Source organism: Phyllopteryx taeniolatus, chromosome 7 (assembly GCF_024500385.1).
Source record: "Phyllopteryx taeniolatus isolate TA_2022b chromosome 7, UOR_Ptae_1.2, whole genome shotgun sequence".
Taxonomy (NCBI): domain Eukaryota; kingdom Metazoa; phylum Chordata; class Actinopteri; order Syngnathiformes; family Syngnathidae; genus Phyllopteryx; species Phyllopteryx taeniolatus.
In genome coordinates, this window is record NC_084508.1 from 27,036,612 (window position 1) to 27,054,286 (window position 17,675).

Below are 17,675 nucleotides of genomic sequence, written 5' to 3' on the forward strand. Positions count from 1 at the left end.
ACTGAGCAATTATTGTTTATTAGGATTAAAGAGAACCAATGTTATCTCTTTAAAATCAACTAATGTATTAATTTATCTTCTGCAGCATCAGGGGGACCCTCCTCTTTATAGTCGGGCTCTTGCTTATTCCACCCCCATGGACCATTCTGCCAACATGGTAGACAACCAGAGTCAAATGATGCACAACAAAAGAAATGGACGCTACGATGACGATTATCCCAGCTACCAGGAACAGAAGAAACCCATGATTGGTTATCCAACAAAGAGCTTGACTCAACGTCGCCCCCTGTCTGCTCGAAGCTACAGCACTGAGACCTATGGAGCATCTCAGGTGTCTCACCTCAGCAAATAACATACATGCCGTGAAAAAGTATTGGCCCCCTTCTCAAATTCTTATATTTTTGTATAGTCTTGGAATGTCTCACTACAATCCAACACTTCATAATGTACATTGCTACAAAATGTAAGGCCCTAAAAATTTACCATGCCGCAAGGAGTTAAATTACCTTAGTAAATGGGCCTTCATGTTGATGTAGTTACAGTATCATGCCTTTAAACCTGATATGAATTAAATCTAGAGCCAGTTCCAGGTAAATATAACACCAACATAATTTTGCTCCAGCCACCCAGGATAGTCACTCAGGATTTTCAAATAAGTTTCTCAGTTTTGTCTTGCTAAGCCACATGTCAGACATTTCCCAAAATAGCGACCATGTAAAGCAACTCACTAATCTCTGCACTGGCTTCGTTTGGAATGAACATGCAAGACAAAGTAGAGAAACTACTCTCGAAAACTAACATAGCACTTGTGACTGATGTCTTCTTCTTTCAGTGTTTGAAACTATAAATATGAAAATCTTAAAGTTACAGGATGGATCATCACATACACTACAAATACCGTCACGCTCAGCTCCAGTTTTAAACTGGTTAGGTGTGGTGTCTTCCCCACTCAAGTCTTTGTGCAACCAAAATTCATGTTCTGTTACATTCCCCCTCTATTCCCTGAGTATGACCACATTCAGGTCAGCCACCGCGAGGACAGTGAAAAGTCTCACGATACTGTACATGCAGGTTATTTTCTCGTCAGCATCCATCTTTGTTTATCCATAAAGGAGCAGTATTTAAAATGATGTGCAATACTATAATGTCACTCCAAATGACTGTCACTTGACCATCAGGCGCGTCCAGTGTCAGCCCGTCCCACCATGGCAGCCCTCCTGGAGAAGATGCCTCCTGACTACAGTCTGGCTACCTGCCCAGAGAAGCCTTCTGATGACACCATCAAGGTACGACCTGTGGTACCACAGAAGCCGGACGACATCACCTCCAAGATGCCGGCTGATTGGAGGCAACAGCTGCTGAGGCACATCGAGGCCAAACGCCTGGACAGGGTACGGTGAAAGGATATACACGTGAGAGGTCACACTGACACGTACATGTACTATGTACAGCGTATGGCAGCCCTCCCTGTCTGTATCTATGTAAGTTTGTGCTATATAGTTAACCAGATATGTGTCTGGCTGCATGTGTGTTTCCACTCCACACTGTCACCTCCTGTCAGCCAACCTACTCCACAGTCACTAGTGTGAACAAGTGCGGAAGAAACCACATTGTGAAATGGCACAATTCAACATAAACTGCATTTTGACAAGTAATTAAAATTACTTTGGAGTATTTTTATTTTTTTTTTCAAACAAAAGGTAATTAGATTGTCTGAGGTACTATTATACAATAAGGGCATCCTTTTTACAGGTTATACATTGTTTAGCTATTGGTTATTCAACACTTTATGGCTTAATAAAGTCCTTTAAGTCATTAGATAAGAACAGTAAGAGTGACACACTGCTTAACAATTGAGGTGCCCAAATTGGTGCTACGGCTTTGCTCCTTTATTAGTTGTAAACACTTGTGCCTCATTGATTATGTTTCCTACACATTACAATAAGGTTTCCTTTTGAAAGGTATTAACAGCAGAAGGTTAATGTGTTTGGCGACAAATAGCGCTTTAAACAGGATTGATAACTATTAAGTGTGACAGTAGCTTGTAATTTATCAGACAACACTTATAGTCATAGTTATTGCAGCAATAATAACTCACCTTAATTAATTAATTATTAGTGATTTATAGTGTCATTATTTATAATATTTGTAATGTATTTATAAACAATTCATAAATCCTTTAGCGGGTACCCTTATTGTAAAGAGGTAGCCTTGATTTTTAAATGCAGTTGCTACAATAATGAAAATAGTAGTGGCAGTACCAGTTGTTTCTGGAGAACATTCATATTCTTGTCCTTTGGGAATATTTGTGCTGTTTTTACGATTATGATCTGGGTTTGGTCTTAACCTTTGTCATGTGTTAGAAAGCGCCCCAAAGTGTTTATGTTAGCAGGTTTAATTCAGCCCGAAATAGTTTAAAAAAAAAAAATAGTGTGAATCGAAAATCAACTTCAATCAATTTGGGAGACCTTCAGAATCGACTAAAACTGTGAACATTTATTTCCATCCATCCATCCATCCATCCATTATCTACACCGCTTCTCCTCACTAGGGTCGCGGCTATGCTGGAGCCTATCCCAGCTAACTGCGGGCAGGAGGCGGGGTACACCCCGAACTGGTTGCCAGCCAATCGCAGGGCACATATAAACAAACAAGCATTCACTAGGGACAATTCAGGGTCTGCAATTATTTGGGATGTGGGAGGAAAAACAGAATACCCGGAGAAAAGCCACGCAGGCACGGGGAGAACATGCAAACTCCACACAGGCGGGGCTGGGATTTGAACCCCAGTCCTCAGAACTGTGAGCCAGATGTGCAGACCAGTTGTGCACCGTGCCGCTGAACAATTATTTATTTTATTTTATTTTTTTAAAAGCACTGTGTTGGAACATACAGGCTTACAATAGCAAAAAAAAAATTAATGAAACGGTTTACATACCCTAATGTCTGACACATTATAAGGGTTAAGATTGCCATATTTTAGGGGGGGGGGGGGCACTGTAAACACACCCCAGACCACAAGATAATCGCTGAGGATAATCTTCTGGATATATCTGACAATAGGGCCTTTGTTGACTTTGATCTGAAAGGGGTGGTGGGCAAATTCAGCCCGATTATAGGTATGTGTGTTTTCATACTACAACTAATTAGACAACAATAGAATGGGAGATATTTGCAGTAAGGAACTTGATAGGGCAATGAGTATTCAATGCTAACAAATGTTAGGACCTGGAGACTACCGTGCTTCTTAATGTTGGAATGACATTGTCCACCAATTGTTGCTTGTATGACACAATATTCACTGTGTGTATGAGCAAACACCAGCTAACATTTTTCTGTGCTTTCAGCAACTCTGCACTATTTTTGTGTTTCTTATCCGTGTTATTGATGTCTGTGGAGTTCAGTGTGTCTTCCCCATGCTGCAGCCCTCTGTGTTGGCTCCGCCTCCCATCTCTCTGTCTCTCTCTCTCTCTCTCTCCATTCACCCATTGTCTTCTCCAATCAGAGTGGTGTCCTAAAGCACAATACGCTCACGCTGGGCATGCTCTGTCAGGGCGGGGGTCACGGCCAGGGGCGCAGCAGCACTTTGAACTTTAACGTTTACAATAACACTAAGCATGAGCCCCCTGCTGGCCGCTGGCTGCCACTACCTCCTCCTCCTCCATCTGCTGTTGCCGTGAGTATCCCAGTGAGAGGCAGTGAGCCCGTGGTCACGATACTGTATGGATGCATATTGAATCTTAAAGTATTGCTGCATTAGCGATGACTGATGTTGCATAATATCCTTTGGACAAAATCTAAATAACGTTTGAATGCACTTTCAATACAACAAGAAAGAGGTAGAAAGAAGTAAACAAAAAGGTAAACATACAAGCAGACACAAAAAAATATATTTTTTTTTTCTCTCTCTTTGTCATAGTGTGTTATGTTCGTGAGTCGTGGATCTGCATTTCATTCAGTTTCTGTGTGGAGTCTTGAGTCAATGCTGTGAAAGAATCAACTTTCTCTATAGACGCTGCATTACATCCCACTATCATGCGAGTGATAGCTATAGCGACCCCTAATGGGATAAACTGAAAGTTTCAACAACACTGACTAATACAGCAATATTTTCCATTTTGTGTATGTTTTTAGTCGGAAACAACACAAAAGGTGGCAAAAGACTACTAGTGTTTAAAGCCACTATTTTTGTAATATTTCCACACACAAAAAATGTATTCATACTATTCAACTATAGTTAATTAGAATGTTCTAAAATGATGCTAAAAGTTACCACACTCATAAAGGAAACAAACAAAACAAAAAATGAAATTGTGTGGAACTGCTTGACATAAAAATATCAAATCGGATTTTTTTTATTGCAGGATTTTGAAGATTAGGTTTCATGTCTGATAAACTCAGGGGTATAAATAATTTTCAAATCAATAAAAATTGTGAATTTTTTTTTATTTATGTGGAACACAACTTGCAGTATTTAGTCATTTCCAGACAACATTAACGAATGAACATTTACTTTAACTAAAGGTTTTGCCAGGGTATGAATAATATTCACAGAATTATGACTAATACCTATTTAAATATGAACATTCATAGTCAATGTTAAGCGAATGATTATTCTAAAACAAAGAGAGAAAAGGTGACACGGGTGTATCAGTTATGATGACAAAATCTGATAAAAAAAAAAAAAAAAAAAGAAATAGTCCAATGTGAATGTAAAGTTCCTGTTGCAATTAAGCCACAGGGAAGCAAAGAGCGCTATAAATATAATAATAAATATATATATATATTATATAGAGTCAATAAATACTTTTCAGAGGGCAAGTTCCTGCCTCATTTCTACATTAAAAATCGTTTTGCATTGAAAGTTGATTGTGTGTTACGTAATACTCTATTTTATAGAGATGGTGAATTTGGGCTTTTTGTTTACTGTAAATTATAATCATCAACATTATGCATATATTTAATAAAAATCCACTTTCTGAGTTTTGGAATTGAACTACCTAACTAAATTAAGCTTTTGACACGCTTCTGATTTACTGAGATGTACCTGTACAGACAAAGTCAAGGGGATGCTGTGACTTGTTTATGATGTGTATGTTTGTTTGTCGTAATTAAAATCTTACCAACTGTTATTTTGTCCCTTTTCGTCTCTTGTAGACCCCCGCCCAGCAGGCGGCCATGCTGGATAACGACCAAGAGGGTGTGTCAGGAAGCAGTCAATGGGCTCCCTACTCCCTTGGCAGGAGAGACGTCCCACCTGACAACCTCATGAAAAAGGTTAGAGCTGGCATAAATGTAAAGAAGGATGGAAAAAAACCAAACATCTCTGTTTAGCTAATGTCGCCTTCCTATTTGCACAGGGAGGCTACTCTCACAACCCTCCTCACCAATCACACAACACCATGATTGTCACTTCTTCGTCCTCTTCCTCGGCCACAACCCCTCATCGTATGGTTGGCCAACAGGGTTATGATGGCGGAATAATGAATAAGGGAGCCCAATATCAGCAAGGAATGCCTTTATCAGTTGTTCCGTCCGCGGTGCAGTATCAAGGAAACATGCCTCCAGGTACAGTAAATGGTAATATACTTTATGGAAGATTGGTTCAGATTGTTTTGGGGATTTCACTATGAATATTTTTGAGAAATGTTGAATTGTATGCGTAATGCCAGTAGTGCAATGGTCCTTTTTTTCCCCCACCCCTCCCGCCCCCATCTAGCCCTTAACACTTCTGGCCAGGTCTACTCAAGTGCTGGCCTGCCTATGGCCCTGTCCTCATCCGGGAACCAACCACAGTACAACTTGCATACCTCCCACACATCACATCAGCCTTCACACACTCCCAACAACCCCCAGTACCACAGCAACCAGGGAATGGTCCATAGCAACCAGGTTGTTGTCACAACTCACACCAACCCGCGGCCTCAGAGCGCTCGCTGTCTTCTCCAAACTAAAGGCCAGAAGAGTACCGATGGTTTCCAGGAACAGGTAGAACTCCCTATTCTTCTCATATGTCTGTCTGAAGCAGCCTCATTTGTTGCAATTTTAAAGGTCAATTTTGAAGGTCAGTGGGCGAATATATTGTTATTATGTTAGAAAGAGTGTTTTCTTTTACTCATTGAAATCTGTTACAAAAAGGAAATTAGTGACAGTAACTGCTAAACTACAGTATACAAGCTTGGTTTTCCTTCTTTTCTCAAACAGTTTAAGTAGCCTAACCATATTTACTATTCCTAATTTTCATTTTCCCAATCTGACATTTGAATATTTTTGGCCAGGTTATTATTTTTTTGTTTTTAGGCTCAAGAGCCTGTAATAAAGCTACTAGAACATGGCATGAAAAGTGTCAGTTTTCAGTCAATTCCAACTTTGTTGCTTGCAGTTTACAGTTTACTTCCAATTGTGTGTTTCTTCTCTCTTTCTAGTTATGTGTGAGAATAGAGAAGAACCCTGGTCTTGGTTTTAGTATCTCTGGTGGCATCAGTGGTCAGGGGAACCCCTTCAAACCCTCTGACATGGTACGACCTGACCCAGGGTGCCAGGCAACCACAACCTCCTAAGATTTGCCCATGAGCAATACAATGGAAACTCGGGCGCTTTACAGCATGTTTTGCTTGTTTTGTTTGTCTGTGTTTGGAGAGCAGCTGTTGACCTTGCTCATGTGAAGCCTCTGGCTACAATGTCGGTTTAATTGGAGTTTACGGTACAACGTTAAAATGGCGACTCATTTGCACTCATCTACAGTGTCACCCTATTATTTGAAAATGTTTTAGTAAACAGATGATAGAAAGTTATTACAAATCATGATCAAATAGACACATTAGATACAAATACAGTGTATAACAAATGTATTAGCCCACCAGTCATACAAAAGCGATGAGGCTATCCGGCATTGTGACGTGCTTTACTGCAGCCTTTCAAATTCAATGAGCTCTGGACATTTGACCATTTTGAACAGGAATGAGGAATTTCAAACGAAATTCATCTTTTTATACCCAAATTTCAGCCGACTTACTGGGCTTCTCTGAGTCAGAAAGTAACAAGGAATAATAATTCAACTACTAAAACAACATTGCTTAGAATCTGCTTTTATCAGTCAAATCTGGGTCATGGATATTTGTAAAGCCACATTTATGTTCCGAGTTTTACATTGCTGCCCTTATAGATTGAGCCCCTGTCAATAACAATGACTATATTATTCGTAATATTTCTCCTTTTTCAGGAGCTGATCATCAATTTTGTTCTGTGTTTTAAGACAGTTATTAAGTTATTGTTAATGTTAGCAGAGTAAATATTTTACCATGTCAAAATGCATACATGCTTTGGCGTGCTTTATGCCTTGTGTGCCATACATGTATGACAAACGCTTCACTACTTCACCTGTAAACAAGCACATTTGTAAATTTGTAATGGACAGTGAGCTCCATATGACATGAGGAAACCCACGTTTCCTCTCTTTGTGCTTGAACGTGAACTAAAATTGAACACACAATAACCTTTTCGTCACAAATTACATCGTTACAATATCGAATTTTAAAAAGCATTTATGAGGCTCACTGTTTAAATGCCAGTGTTACAAGTGAACTAATACTTCCTAAACTTGCACCTCGGTGCAATGTATCTGTACGTGCTTGTTGATGCTACTGTACTGTCATCATTACGGAGTATAGTTCTTATCAACTGGCATCCCTCCTACGTGGCCCATCTCTCAATCGTAGGTTCAACAGGTGCACAACCGGTTGAAACACGTTGAGGTGATACCAGCCACATTGTCCCGCCCTGTGTTCAAAAACATCTTTCACCAATCTGTGAAAAGATGTTGGTGTTTTTATAATCTCTGCCTTGGGTTGTTTATAGGAAATATGGGACTATTTATCTTCTGCCCTCCCACTACCCCATTGTTTGCCCAATAGAGTACCCATTTCACACCTATTGTTCGCTCCCTATTCTACAGTATATTTGATGCATCTATTTTTTTATCTTTACATCTCCTCTTAAATAAATCTTTACATGTTTGACCAGAAAAAACATACTGTTGCTTATAAGAATTGCTTTAGACATTTAACTACTCAATAACTAGAATTAATTGCTTCTCAATTTCGGATGCATACTTGCATACATCTCTAGAATTCATGCGTCTGTAGAATCAGAATGAAAAGAATGCATTTTAGCTGCCTTTGTATTTTTGGCAGACAGGTTATTTTCTTGGGGAGGAGGTGGATATTAGGATGAGAATAAGAAAGGCAAAGATTCTAAACCATCGTGTCCCTGTGTTGTCCTAACGTTGTATCATTTTGACTTATAGGGTATCTTTGTTACTAGGGTACAGCATGACGGGCCCGCTGCATGTTCCCTGCAGCCTGGAGACAAGATACTGCAGGTAACAACCTCTCACTCATCATCAGATGGACCAGTAACAACCATGTTCTCCTTCCCTCTCATACCCAGCCTCCAACCACCCAAATCCTTTCCTTTTCTTTAAAACAAGAGACAGGTCATGTTTAGGCTGCGTAAAACTGGCATTAATTTGAAAGGTCCCTTTCCATCGCTGTGTTTCTACCTAATTTTGATCATCTTTGATGTCCTTTCATCAGGTTTGCATGATAACTTTGGTTGGAAATGCCCAAAATGTCCTTTTTCAAGCTATTATAGTTGGTCTTTTCCACCTGGCATTTGACACAGTCTGATTTCTCATCATTATGCGACATGTAAATGAGCTTTGCTCTGACTGGATCGCTCATCTTGCCTAATTTAAATATGGAAACAGCTTGGCTCTGGTCCGTATCACAGTGTGTATCAATCATTGTGAACCACAAGTCATTAAGTGTTGGAATGCTGGCCCGATAATAGGGACTGTGAACTGAGATGGGACCTGGGTGAAAATAAACAGATATTTTGAGCTCGTCATCCGCTCCCATTCATGTGAAGTGAACTTGCCGCGATGATCATCGCTGGCGTCAATAAATGCTAGCGTCGCTATTTCATCCACCACTGTTACATAAAAAATTTGAAATATAGGTAAGTATTGTTGTAAAAGACAACATATGTACACTTATTGTAAGTATTTGTATGGCTCGCTTAAAACCCGGAAATGCGGTTTTGCCGTTCAGCTGGGCAGGTACTTGAAAATTAGCACACTGTCGGCAATTTCAAATCCTGTCGTTTGCCAGTGGTTTTGTTGTTCAATCAACGACAAACCGCCTATTTGTCAGCGTTAAACCATGTCACATGTTATGCATAAAACAGTAGGGGGAAAAAAAGAATTCTGAGGGAAGGGGACCTTTGTTTTTGTTTTTTTATTATTTATTGTACACATACAATGGATCTAGAAAGTAAACTGCTGTTAAAATATTGTCCATTTTTTTTCTGATTTAAAAATAGTCCACAATAAATCATTTGAAAAATGTCAAACAAAATGTAATATAATAAAAAATATATCTCTGTAATCTGCAAAGTTCAAGTGAATGGACTAAATTTACGTACAATAATCTGGTTACATTCTGTAAATGTGCAGACTGCAGATCCCAAAACCTATACAGTACATTATTCAAAGACATTTCGCTTTAATGGCAGCACTGAGTCCTTTGGGAATCCTGACACAATTTTGCACACGCTTGGCATCAAAAGTCCACCAAATGTGTTCAATTATGAGGGCATCTCCTGTGTACAGTCCTCTTCAGATCATCATACATATCTTCAATTGAATTTAGGTCTGGCCTTTGGGTTGGCCAATTTAAAAGGTACTTTTTTTTTTTCTTCTGGTAAAGACAATTCTAAGTATGCTGTTGAAGGTATGAGAATGATAGCTCACCGATACTGGAGATGGCAACAACAATGTAACATGTTGGGATCCCATTTAAAAAGGGATATCATAGGTAATTTTGAATATATGAAAGCAGTAAAACATTTAACTGCAAAAAAAAATAAAAACACACACACAATTGCAGCAGTGCACATGAAAACAAAGTACTGGAGAAAGTGGGATGACTCTACAGAATGACATTTTCAATAGACCACAGATTTTAAATAAAATAAAAATAAAAAAATAGGGGGCCTTATAAACAGCGTATTTGTAGTTTAAAAAGGCAAATATGGCAAACGGGTCTTAAAGTTGAGGTTTTTCAAATATAATAGCGTTTTCTGTTACAGAAAATAAGGGGAAAAAACTACCACTATCTCTTTGTTTCCCACCCTCCTCCGCAATTGTTGAATTCATCTTAAATGTCCTTTTTTGTCTTTACCCCTTCTCTTTCAACAGCATGTGTGTAGACCCTCCACTTTTCTCTCTTTTCCCCAACAGTGATGTTAACTGAGCTAATGATGGCAGTGACCCTCCATCCTTCCACAAATACACAAATAGACATAAGGAAAACTACAATGCACTGATCTATCCATGCATGCGCACACACATGCTGCTTACTGTGCTGCGTGTTTGCCTTGCAGGCTAATGGACATAATTTTTTACACATGGAACATGAGACAGCCGTCTCTCTACTGAAGAGTTTCCAAAGGACGGTGGACTTGGTGGTTCTGAGAGAAAGCAGCACTTAAAAACAAATAAATAAACACAGCATCACATCAGTGCTCGTCACCATCCCTAACCACACCACCTTCTTCTGGAGGCCGGTGGAACTGGAAAAAAAGAGCCACCTTTCCCAAGAAATCTTTTTAGGGGATTGCAAACATGTTTTGCCTATTGCTGGACTATAGGCAAATACGTGTGCCAAATTGCATAAGCATATCGGCTATCTGTCTCGAGACGAGGGGACCTGGTTAAGCCCTGAATGATCCCTGAAGGACGATACTCCTTGAGTCACCACAGGGCTGCTCCAATTTGGATTTTGTGTTTTGGGTCATTAATTAGGCTTCTAATTGGTCAGTCAATTTTGTTTGGTTGGTATCGAAAGATATGGGACTTATTTTTTAATATATATGGATACATTTTGTTGGTTTTCATTTTGATTTTTAAACACATGCACCCTTTTGTGTCATTTTGTTTTCACTACGTTATTCAGTTATTCTGATTTACTGTTGTTGTCTGTTCCAGTCTTCTGCCTCTAGTGTACAGAAATTAACATTTAAAAAGAACAAAAAAAAATGTCTGCCTTGTGTACATACATTGAGCCGCAGCTTTCTGGAGCATTCACTCAGACCCTGAAGTAATTTTGTCCATATTGTTTTTGAAATCACAAATCCAGCTCTGTCTCTTAGTACTATATACGGTGATAATTTTCTTGATGGACATGGTTGTGTTTTCCCATTCAAGCTCCATCACTTTTTTTCTGTTTAAAGAACTGCCTGCTGTGCTAGAAGAGAGCTAAAGCAATATTCATATTTTTGAGTTGTTGTCCATTTTTTTTCCAGCAGAATCTAACTTGTCCTGCAGTGCCATCTAATGAACGGCCCATGCAAATGTTTACACATAAAATAATGCATAACTAAGTATATGCAATGCTGTGTCCATATAATGTATAAAGCCCTATTATTTCAAATTTCAGATATACACTTAAAATAAGATAGCCTCTCATGAACAGCTGCATATTATTCATAATGTTCATGTCACATTTGGAACATTTGTAGTGTTTTTTACTATTTTCTTAGTAACATGACATCTTTGTTTTTTGTTTTTTTTATGATAAACACAGCATGCGCTCAAGTCGCTGTTTATTGTTAACTTGACACGTTTGCATTGTGGCGTCTCAGCTCTGTAGTGTAGTGCAGAGAATTACCTTCTATATTTGGTCCAATATGAACCCTTTCATCCTCCCAAGTGATATTTACACAGGCCCAAAATACCAGGACTTACATTTTTGCGGCCCACATCTGGTCAGCCCACAGTGCCAGAGGGAGCATGACTTCAGTGGGTGGGGCAATTGATGTCTGAATGCGTCTTCTACAAAACTAAAAGCTCTTCTCTGCTTAAAAGGCCCGTGTGCAGCATTTCAATGTGCTCTATTGGTATAACATAATCTTCATTGTTAGTTATTTATTGACCATTTAGTGATATGAAGACAAACTAATTTCACATATGAAGCAGTCCTCCACAAATCCCTCCAACCAGATGTACATTAATGAATGCTTTACTAGCTCCAGACAGAGCACAGTCAGTCTCTGATGGCCGTCCAGTAATTCAACAGCATAGCAATGCTTATGGTCTTAGAAAGCATTGGATCACTCTATTGCTCAGGCAATGACTCCCATTCTACTGTGATAATGCCTGGAGCCCGCTGAAGTTGGAGAAAGTATTCAAATGCCAGCTGCAAGTAGATGCTCCACACCGGTCCTTTAAGAAATACTGTATTCTTAACACAACACACACGTCCATACCTAGGACAAAATCACACGACTGAGTGCACTTCATATTACATAAATGCAAAAAAAAAAAAAAACAATTATGGTAACGGGTTTTGTCATCTTTACTGTATAAGAACTGACAACATTTCCTATTGTGCCCATTGTTCTTTGCCGAAGTATGAGTGTCATGCTGTTGTATTAATGTTTCAACTATGTTTGCAGCCATTTAATGTAGTTTGGGGCATCAAATGACACAATTTAGTTATTTGGCTGTACGGGCAGCCGCAAACACCAACTAATTCTAAAAAGTCTAAAAATATGAAGGGTATTATGATGCAAAGAGAGAAAAGGTTTGATAATTAAAATTATTTTTACTACGTTTCAGGTAATGATTTCTAAATATATTGCTATACATTAGCATTGCTCAAAAGTTGTGATATTTTCTAATGACTCTTATAACAATGTTATAGATGAAGGTACGCACAGAATGACTTGGAAACTTAAACATGAACTATCCAAAAGTGTACAAAATGTATTTCTACTGCAATTGTAATTTGTGTTATACAAATATATTATATATATATGTATATGGTTATAAAAAGTCGTTTTTTATGTGCTAAGCATACATAAGAGCTGAAACAGTTTCACTGTACATACAATAGCTGTGAAAGAGAACAAATTGAAAATGACTCCTACTAATTGTGAATGTACTCATGCTTTCTGCAGTATACACTTACTCGACTTGAATGCTGCTTTTTCTGTTGTGTGACAAAAAGTACTTTGACCTCCGACGAGAGATGCTCTTAAAGTTGAACAGTTTTTAGTGACAGTTTACAGCACTATTTGTTTCTTTACTTATTTAATTAATTATGTATTTATTTTGCACATGCCAGTTGAAATACTTCCACTTTTAAGTTTGAATATTTATGAAGAGAATTATAACTGCTGAAGTGTGTGGTGTGTGTGTGTGTGTGTGTGTGTGTGTATGTATGTATGTATATATATATATATATATATATATATATATATATATATATATATTTATATATATATATATATATATATATATATATATTTAGAGAGAGGGAGTGTTTAGAATGAATTTTGCAGACGCTATCTGTACATAATATTTAAGATACAATTTTTACAATAAAAAAATAATATATGTATAAAATTGAAAACATGCTGTTCAGCAATTATTCTGAAGCTATTTTGGGCTTTGGAACGTACATTTTTTTCAATATATAAGAAGTGTTTTGAATAATGTACTAAAGTCTATTGTACAAATAAAAATGTCACTATTGGTAATCTGGGCTCTTCACAGTGCAGCAAGCTTTTTCTTTCCACCTACTCTACTCACTTATGTGTTTTTGTTTGTTTGTTTGTTTTTCAAAAAAAAATTAAAGGCCATTTTACGAAATAGAGCAAGTCAATGGGTGACGCCATTATGAATACATATAGTAAATTAGGTGCAGGAATCTAGGACAATGTGGAGTTCAGAAGAATAAAAAAGACATCTAAGAATGGAAAAGAGAAGCATCATGTGGACTTTCCTCTGTGGAGTTAAGTTAGTGGCTTTCATCATCTTGACAGATGTGTCCTTGTCTGTCTTTCCATTAGTGTAACAGCCTTCATCCTTCTATTCATTTATGTCATCTACTGATGTTTGGCTAAGCTTTGAATCCTCATGTTACTGCCATAAAAAAATCACTTGTCACACCCAGCTGCTATTATTGTTAATTTCTAAAGGAAGGGGCAGGAACAGCAATATCCCAAAAAGTCAGAATATTATAACGTATACATAACTGACATTGACACTTGTACTGAAGCAAATTTTATATTTACAGTCCCTTCACAACAAACTAAACTGTGGAGTTAAAGCTTAAAGGTGCAGTATGTAGTGCTGAAACTGCTCGCGAGATTTGAATGTAGCCTCACTTCACTACTCCCTCCCTCCCCCTCCCCTCTGGCCGAATCCACGCCCCTCGCAGGCGTGCACCAGCAAATCACCAGCTGGCTTCACCGTGGTCACCTTGAAGAAGCAACTTTGCCATTTTCTGCATGTCTTGGTCACCAGTAAGTTAAAAAATTGTTTTTATATAAGTGGCAAACTCACTTGTGGCATTATAGTTATTTGCATGAACATAACATTTCATTAGTTATGAGCGCCATTTAGCAACAAGTAGCTTTGATAAAAGCTATAAATATCAATACTACATACTGTAGTATAGAGGCAATGCCCGGTTAATTTATATCCTTTGTTGTTCAGAGTTCCCAAGAGGAGAGCACGCCTATTGGTGACCCCGGCAGGCAACAACCCCTGGCCGAGTACATCTCTGGGTAGCAGTCGAGGAGGTACACAATCCACTGTATAATAGTTACATGATTTGAACACACACATTTACACTCAAACATGTTTTATTAACTGTAAATCACAGGTGAAAATTGTATCAAATACCATGATTCTTGCTAAAAAAAATTGTACCAAAACATCCAAATTGTCTTCCAAATTGTCAGTGTAAAAAAAATGTTCAGCTGTTGCAAAAGCATTTTTTGTGAACTAATTATTACAGTAACTTGAAAAATAGCTGAACAAACGATTATCCTCGACTTCTGCTTTCAAAAGTTATCCATCAATTTGTGTATGTACAGGTAATACCTCTGTCTGCTGCTCTTCTCTCTCTACACGAACAACTGCACCTCAACGCACCCGGCTGTCAAACTCCTGAAGTTTGCAGATGACACCACTGTCATCGGCCTCATCAAGGACGGTGAAGAGTCTGCATATCGACAGGAAGTGGAGCGGCTGGAGCTGTGATGCGGCCGACGCAACCTGGAGCTGAACACGCTCAAGACTGTAGAGATGATCGTGGACTTCAGGAGGCATCCTTCGCCACAGCTACCTTGTCCAGCTGCCTTGTGTCAACCGTCGAGACCTTCAAGTTCCTGGGAATAACAGTCTCTCAGGACCTGAAGTAGGAGATCAACATCAACTCCATCCTCAAAAAGGTCCAGCAGAGGATGTACTTCCTGCGGCTTCTGAGAAAGCGCGGCCTGCCACGGGAGCTGCTGAGGCAGTTCTACACAGCGGTCATCGAATCAGTCCTGTGTTCTTCCATCACAGTCTGGTTTGATGCTGCTACAAAAAAGGACAAACTCCGAATGCAAGGGAAAATCAAAACTGCTGAAAGAATTGTCGGTACACCCCTACCCACCCTTGAGGACTTGCACGCTGCCAGAACTAAGACAAGAGCATGCAAAATCCTCTCGGACCCTCCACATCCCGGTCACCGGCTCTTCCAGCTCCTTCCCTCAGGTAGGCGCTACCGATCAATGCAAACTAGAACTAGTAGACATTCCAACAGCCTCTTCCCTCTTGCAATCAACTTCTTAAACAGCTAACCTACAATTCCACAACAACATGCTGGCAATTTCTTTGACTTGAGTTTGTTATCACATTCCTGTGGGGCCAATTATACATTACTCGTGCACTCGTTGTAGTAGTCTCGTCACACTGCACTATTTGCATATCTGTTGTTGACCAATTACTGGCCACTCATGCCACAGTAGCATCTGTTCCATTTGCATACTGATTGAGGAGTATCTGCAACATTGTCCCAGATTATTCCACTACTCGCTTGAAGTCTCGGCGCCCTTTGCACAATGGTCATTGCACCGGACTATTGCTATATTAGTCATTATAACTGCTCTAAGTGCTAGAGGACTCTGCATCTTTTTGCACAATTGTCAAAAAATAAATAAATTGTACCGCCATCACCAGATAACTAGCAACCCTTTATTGCGCAGTGACTGTTTTTGTCTATGTCTTTGTCTCAAAAGTGTTCTCTGTCAATTGACTGTCTGTTGTCGTACTAGAGCGGCTCCAATTACCGGAGACAAATTCCTTGTGTGTTTTTTGGACATACTTGGCAAATAAAGATTCTGATATGGGCGGCACGGTGGACGACTGGTTAGCACATCTGCCTCACAGTTCTGAGGACCGGGGGTTCAAATTCCCAGCCTCACCTGTGTGGAGTTTGCATGTTCTCCCCGTGCCTGTGTGTGTTTTCTCCGGGCACTCCGGTTTCCTCCCACATCCCAAAAAACATGTGTGGTAGATTGATTGAAGACTCTAAATTACCCAGAGGTGTGAATGTGCGCGCGAATGGTTGTTTGTTTATATGTGCCCTGTGATTGGCTGGCGACCAGTTCATGGTGTACCCCGCCTCTCGCCCGAAGATAGCTGGGATAAGCTCCAGCACTCCTGTGACCCTTGTGAGGATAAAGCGGTACAGAAAATGGATGGATGGATCGGTAATATGATGAGCCAATTAAACATTTCTTACAGTCATAACGGCCATCTGAGGGAAATCGTAACTACGTGGCCCGTGGCAAAAATTAACTTATAAAGTTTAGTTTGTAAATGTATGTGTACAAGAATGAAAACAGAAAAAATTGTACTGTATTGTATTCATTAATTTTTGTTGATGGGATGGGTATGAGTGATTTTTTTCTTTTTTTTAAATACTTTTATATGTGGACATCAGAAAGAATAGATTTAATGTTTGTAACAATGGAAACCCAGTTTCGCAAACACAAAATCTAATCACCATAATGTCTTGTGTTACAGGAGAGAGTTGACAGACTGAGTTTAGCGTAATCACAAATTGTGATAAAGAAATTTCTGCAACATGACTCCAGCTCCATGTTTTGACGTCCTCCACGAGACATCTGGGGAAGCTCCTCCGACTCTTCAGCCCATGATCAATGGAATGGTGTCTGCCGTAACTGTAGACCCATGACAAACCTCTTGGACACCATCTTGAACGAGGGAGTTTTATGCAGAGCCACATGAATGTGAAATAACATCTGGACAGCTGATGACCTTCGTGACCCTGGAGAGAACAACAGACAATTCCGCCAAAACCGCCTATCGCCAACATGTAATGTGGAAAATCCCTAAGGACATTATCTAGGATGCAGACAAACCAGACAATGACGAGCCACATTTCATGTTTTCAGAGCATTGCTCCAGTAGAAATGTGCATGACATATTAGTTTATAAATATTTGCAGATCCAGTTGCACCTTATTTTTTTAAAATTTACTTCCAAGAATGTCTGCACATTTACCTCTACCATTTTGAAATTGTTCAATTGTTATAAACTGAAAATGGTTTCTTCTTCACAATTGCCACTCAGAAATACTACACAGACACTTTCCAAAAAAATGTAATATCATGAAGAAAACAAATTTCATTCCATTCAAAAAATTTAACTTTCATAGATTATAGTCACAACTTAAACTATTTCAAGTATTTATTTGTTTATTTTTACATAATTTGGGCTTTCAGCTCATAAAACCCACAAAATTAGGAATTAA

General features: G+C 39.0%; 1 protein-coding gene across 17 annotated transcripts in view; it reads left to right on the forward strand.

Annotated features, from left to right (window-relative positions):
• The window catches only part of lrrc7 (leucine rich repeat containing 7), a 126,246-nt gene extending 108,571 nt beyond the window's left edge, over window positions 1-17,675 (forward strand). For 2 of the 17 annotated variants that reach the window (XM_061779494.1, XM_061779495.1), the window contains exons 24-35: window positions 86-331; window positions 1,179-1,391; window positions 3,506-3,676; window positions 5,158-5,277; window positions 5,361-5,568; window positions 5,720-5,988; window positions 6,426-6,518; window positions 8,306-8,380; window positions 14,286-14,370; window positions 14,564-14,649; window positions 14,947-15,610; window positions 16,925-17,675. In XM_061779494.1, coding sequence (XP_061635478.1) covers window positions 86-331; window positions 1,179-1,391; window positions 3,506-3,676; window positions 5,158-5,277; window positions 5,361-5,568; window positions 5,720-5,988; window positions 6,426-6,518; window positions 8,306-8,380; window positions 14,286-14,370; window positions 14,564-14,595 — 1,512 coding nt within the window. In that variant the 3' untranslated portion in view covers window positions 14,596-14,649; window positions 14,947-15,610; window positions 16,925-17,675. Of the gene's footprint in view, window positions 1-85; window positions 371-1,178; window positions 1,392-3,505; window positions 3,677-5,157; window positions 5,278-5,360; window positions 5,569-5,719; window positions 5,989-6,425; window positions 6,519-8,305; window positions 8,381-10,258; window positions 11,669-14,285; window positions 14,371-14,563; window positions 14,650-14,946; window positions 15,611-16,924 lie in introns of those variants that run through there. The other 15 variants (XM_061779496.1, XM_061779512.1, XM_061779497.1 and 12 more) reach the window with 14 other exon arrangements.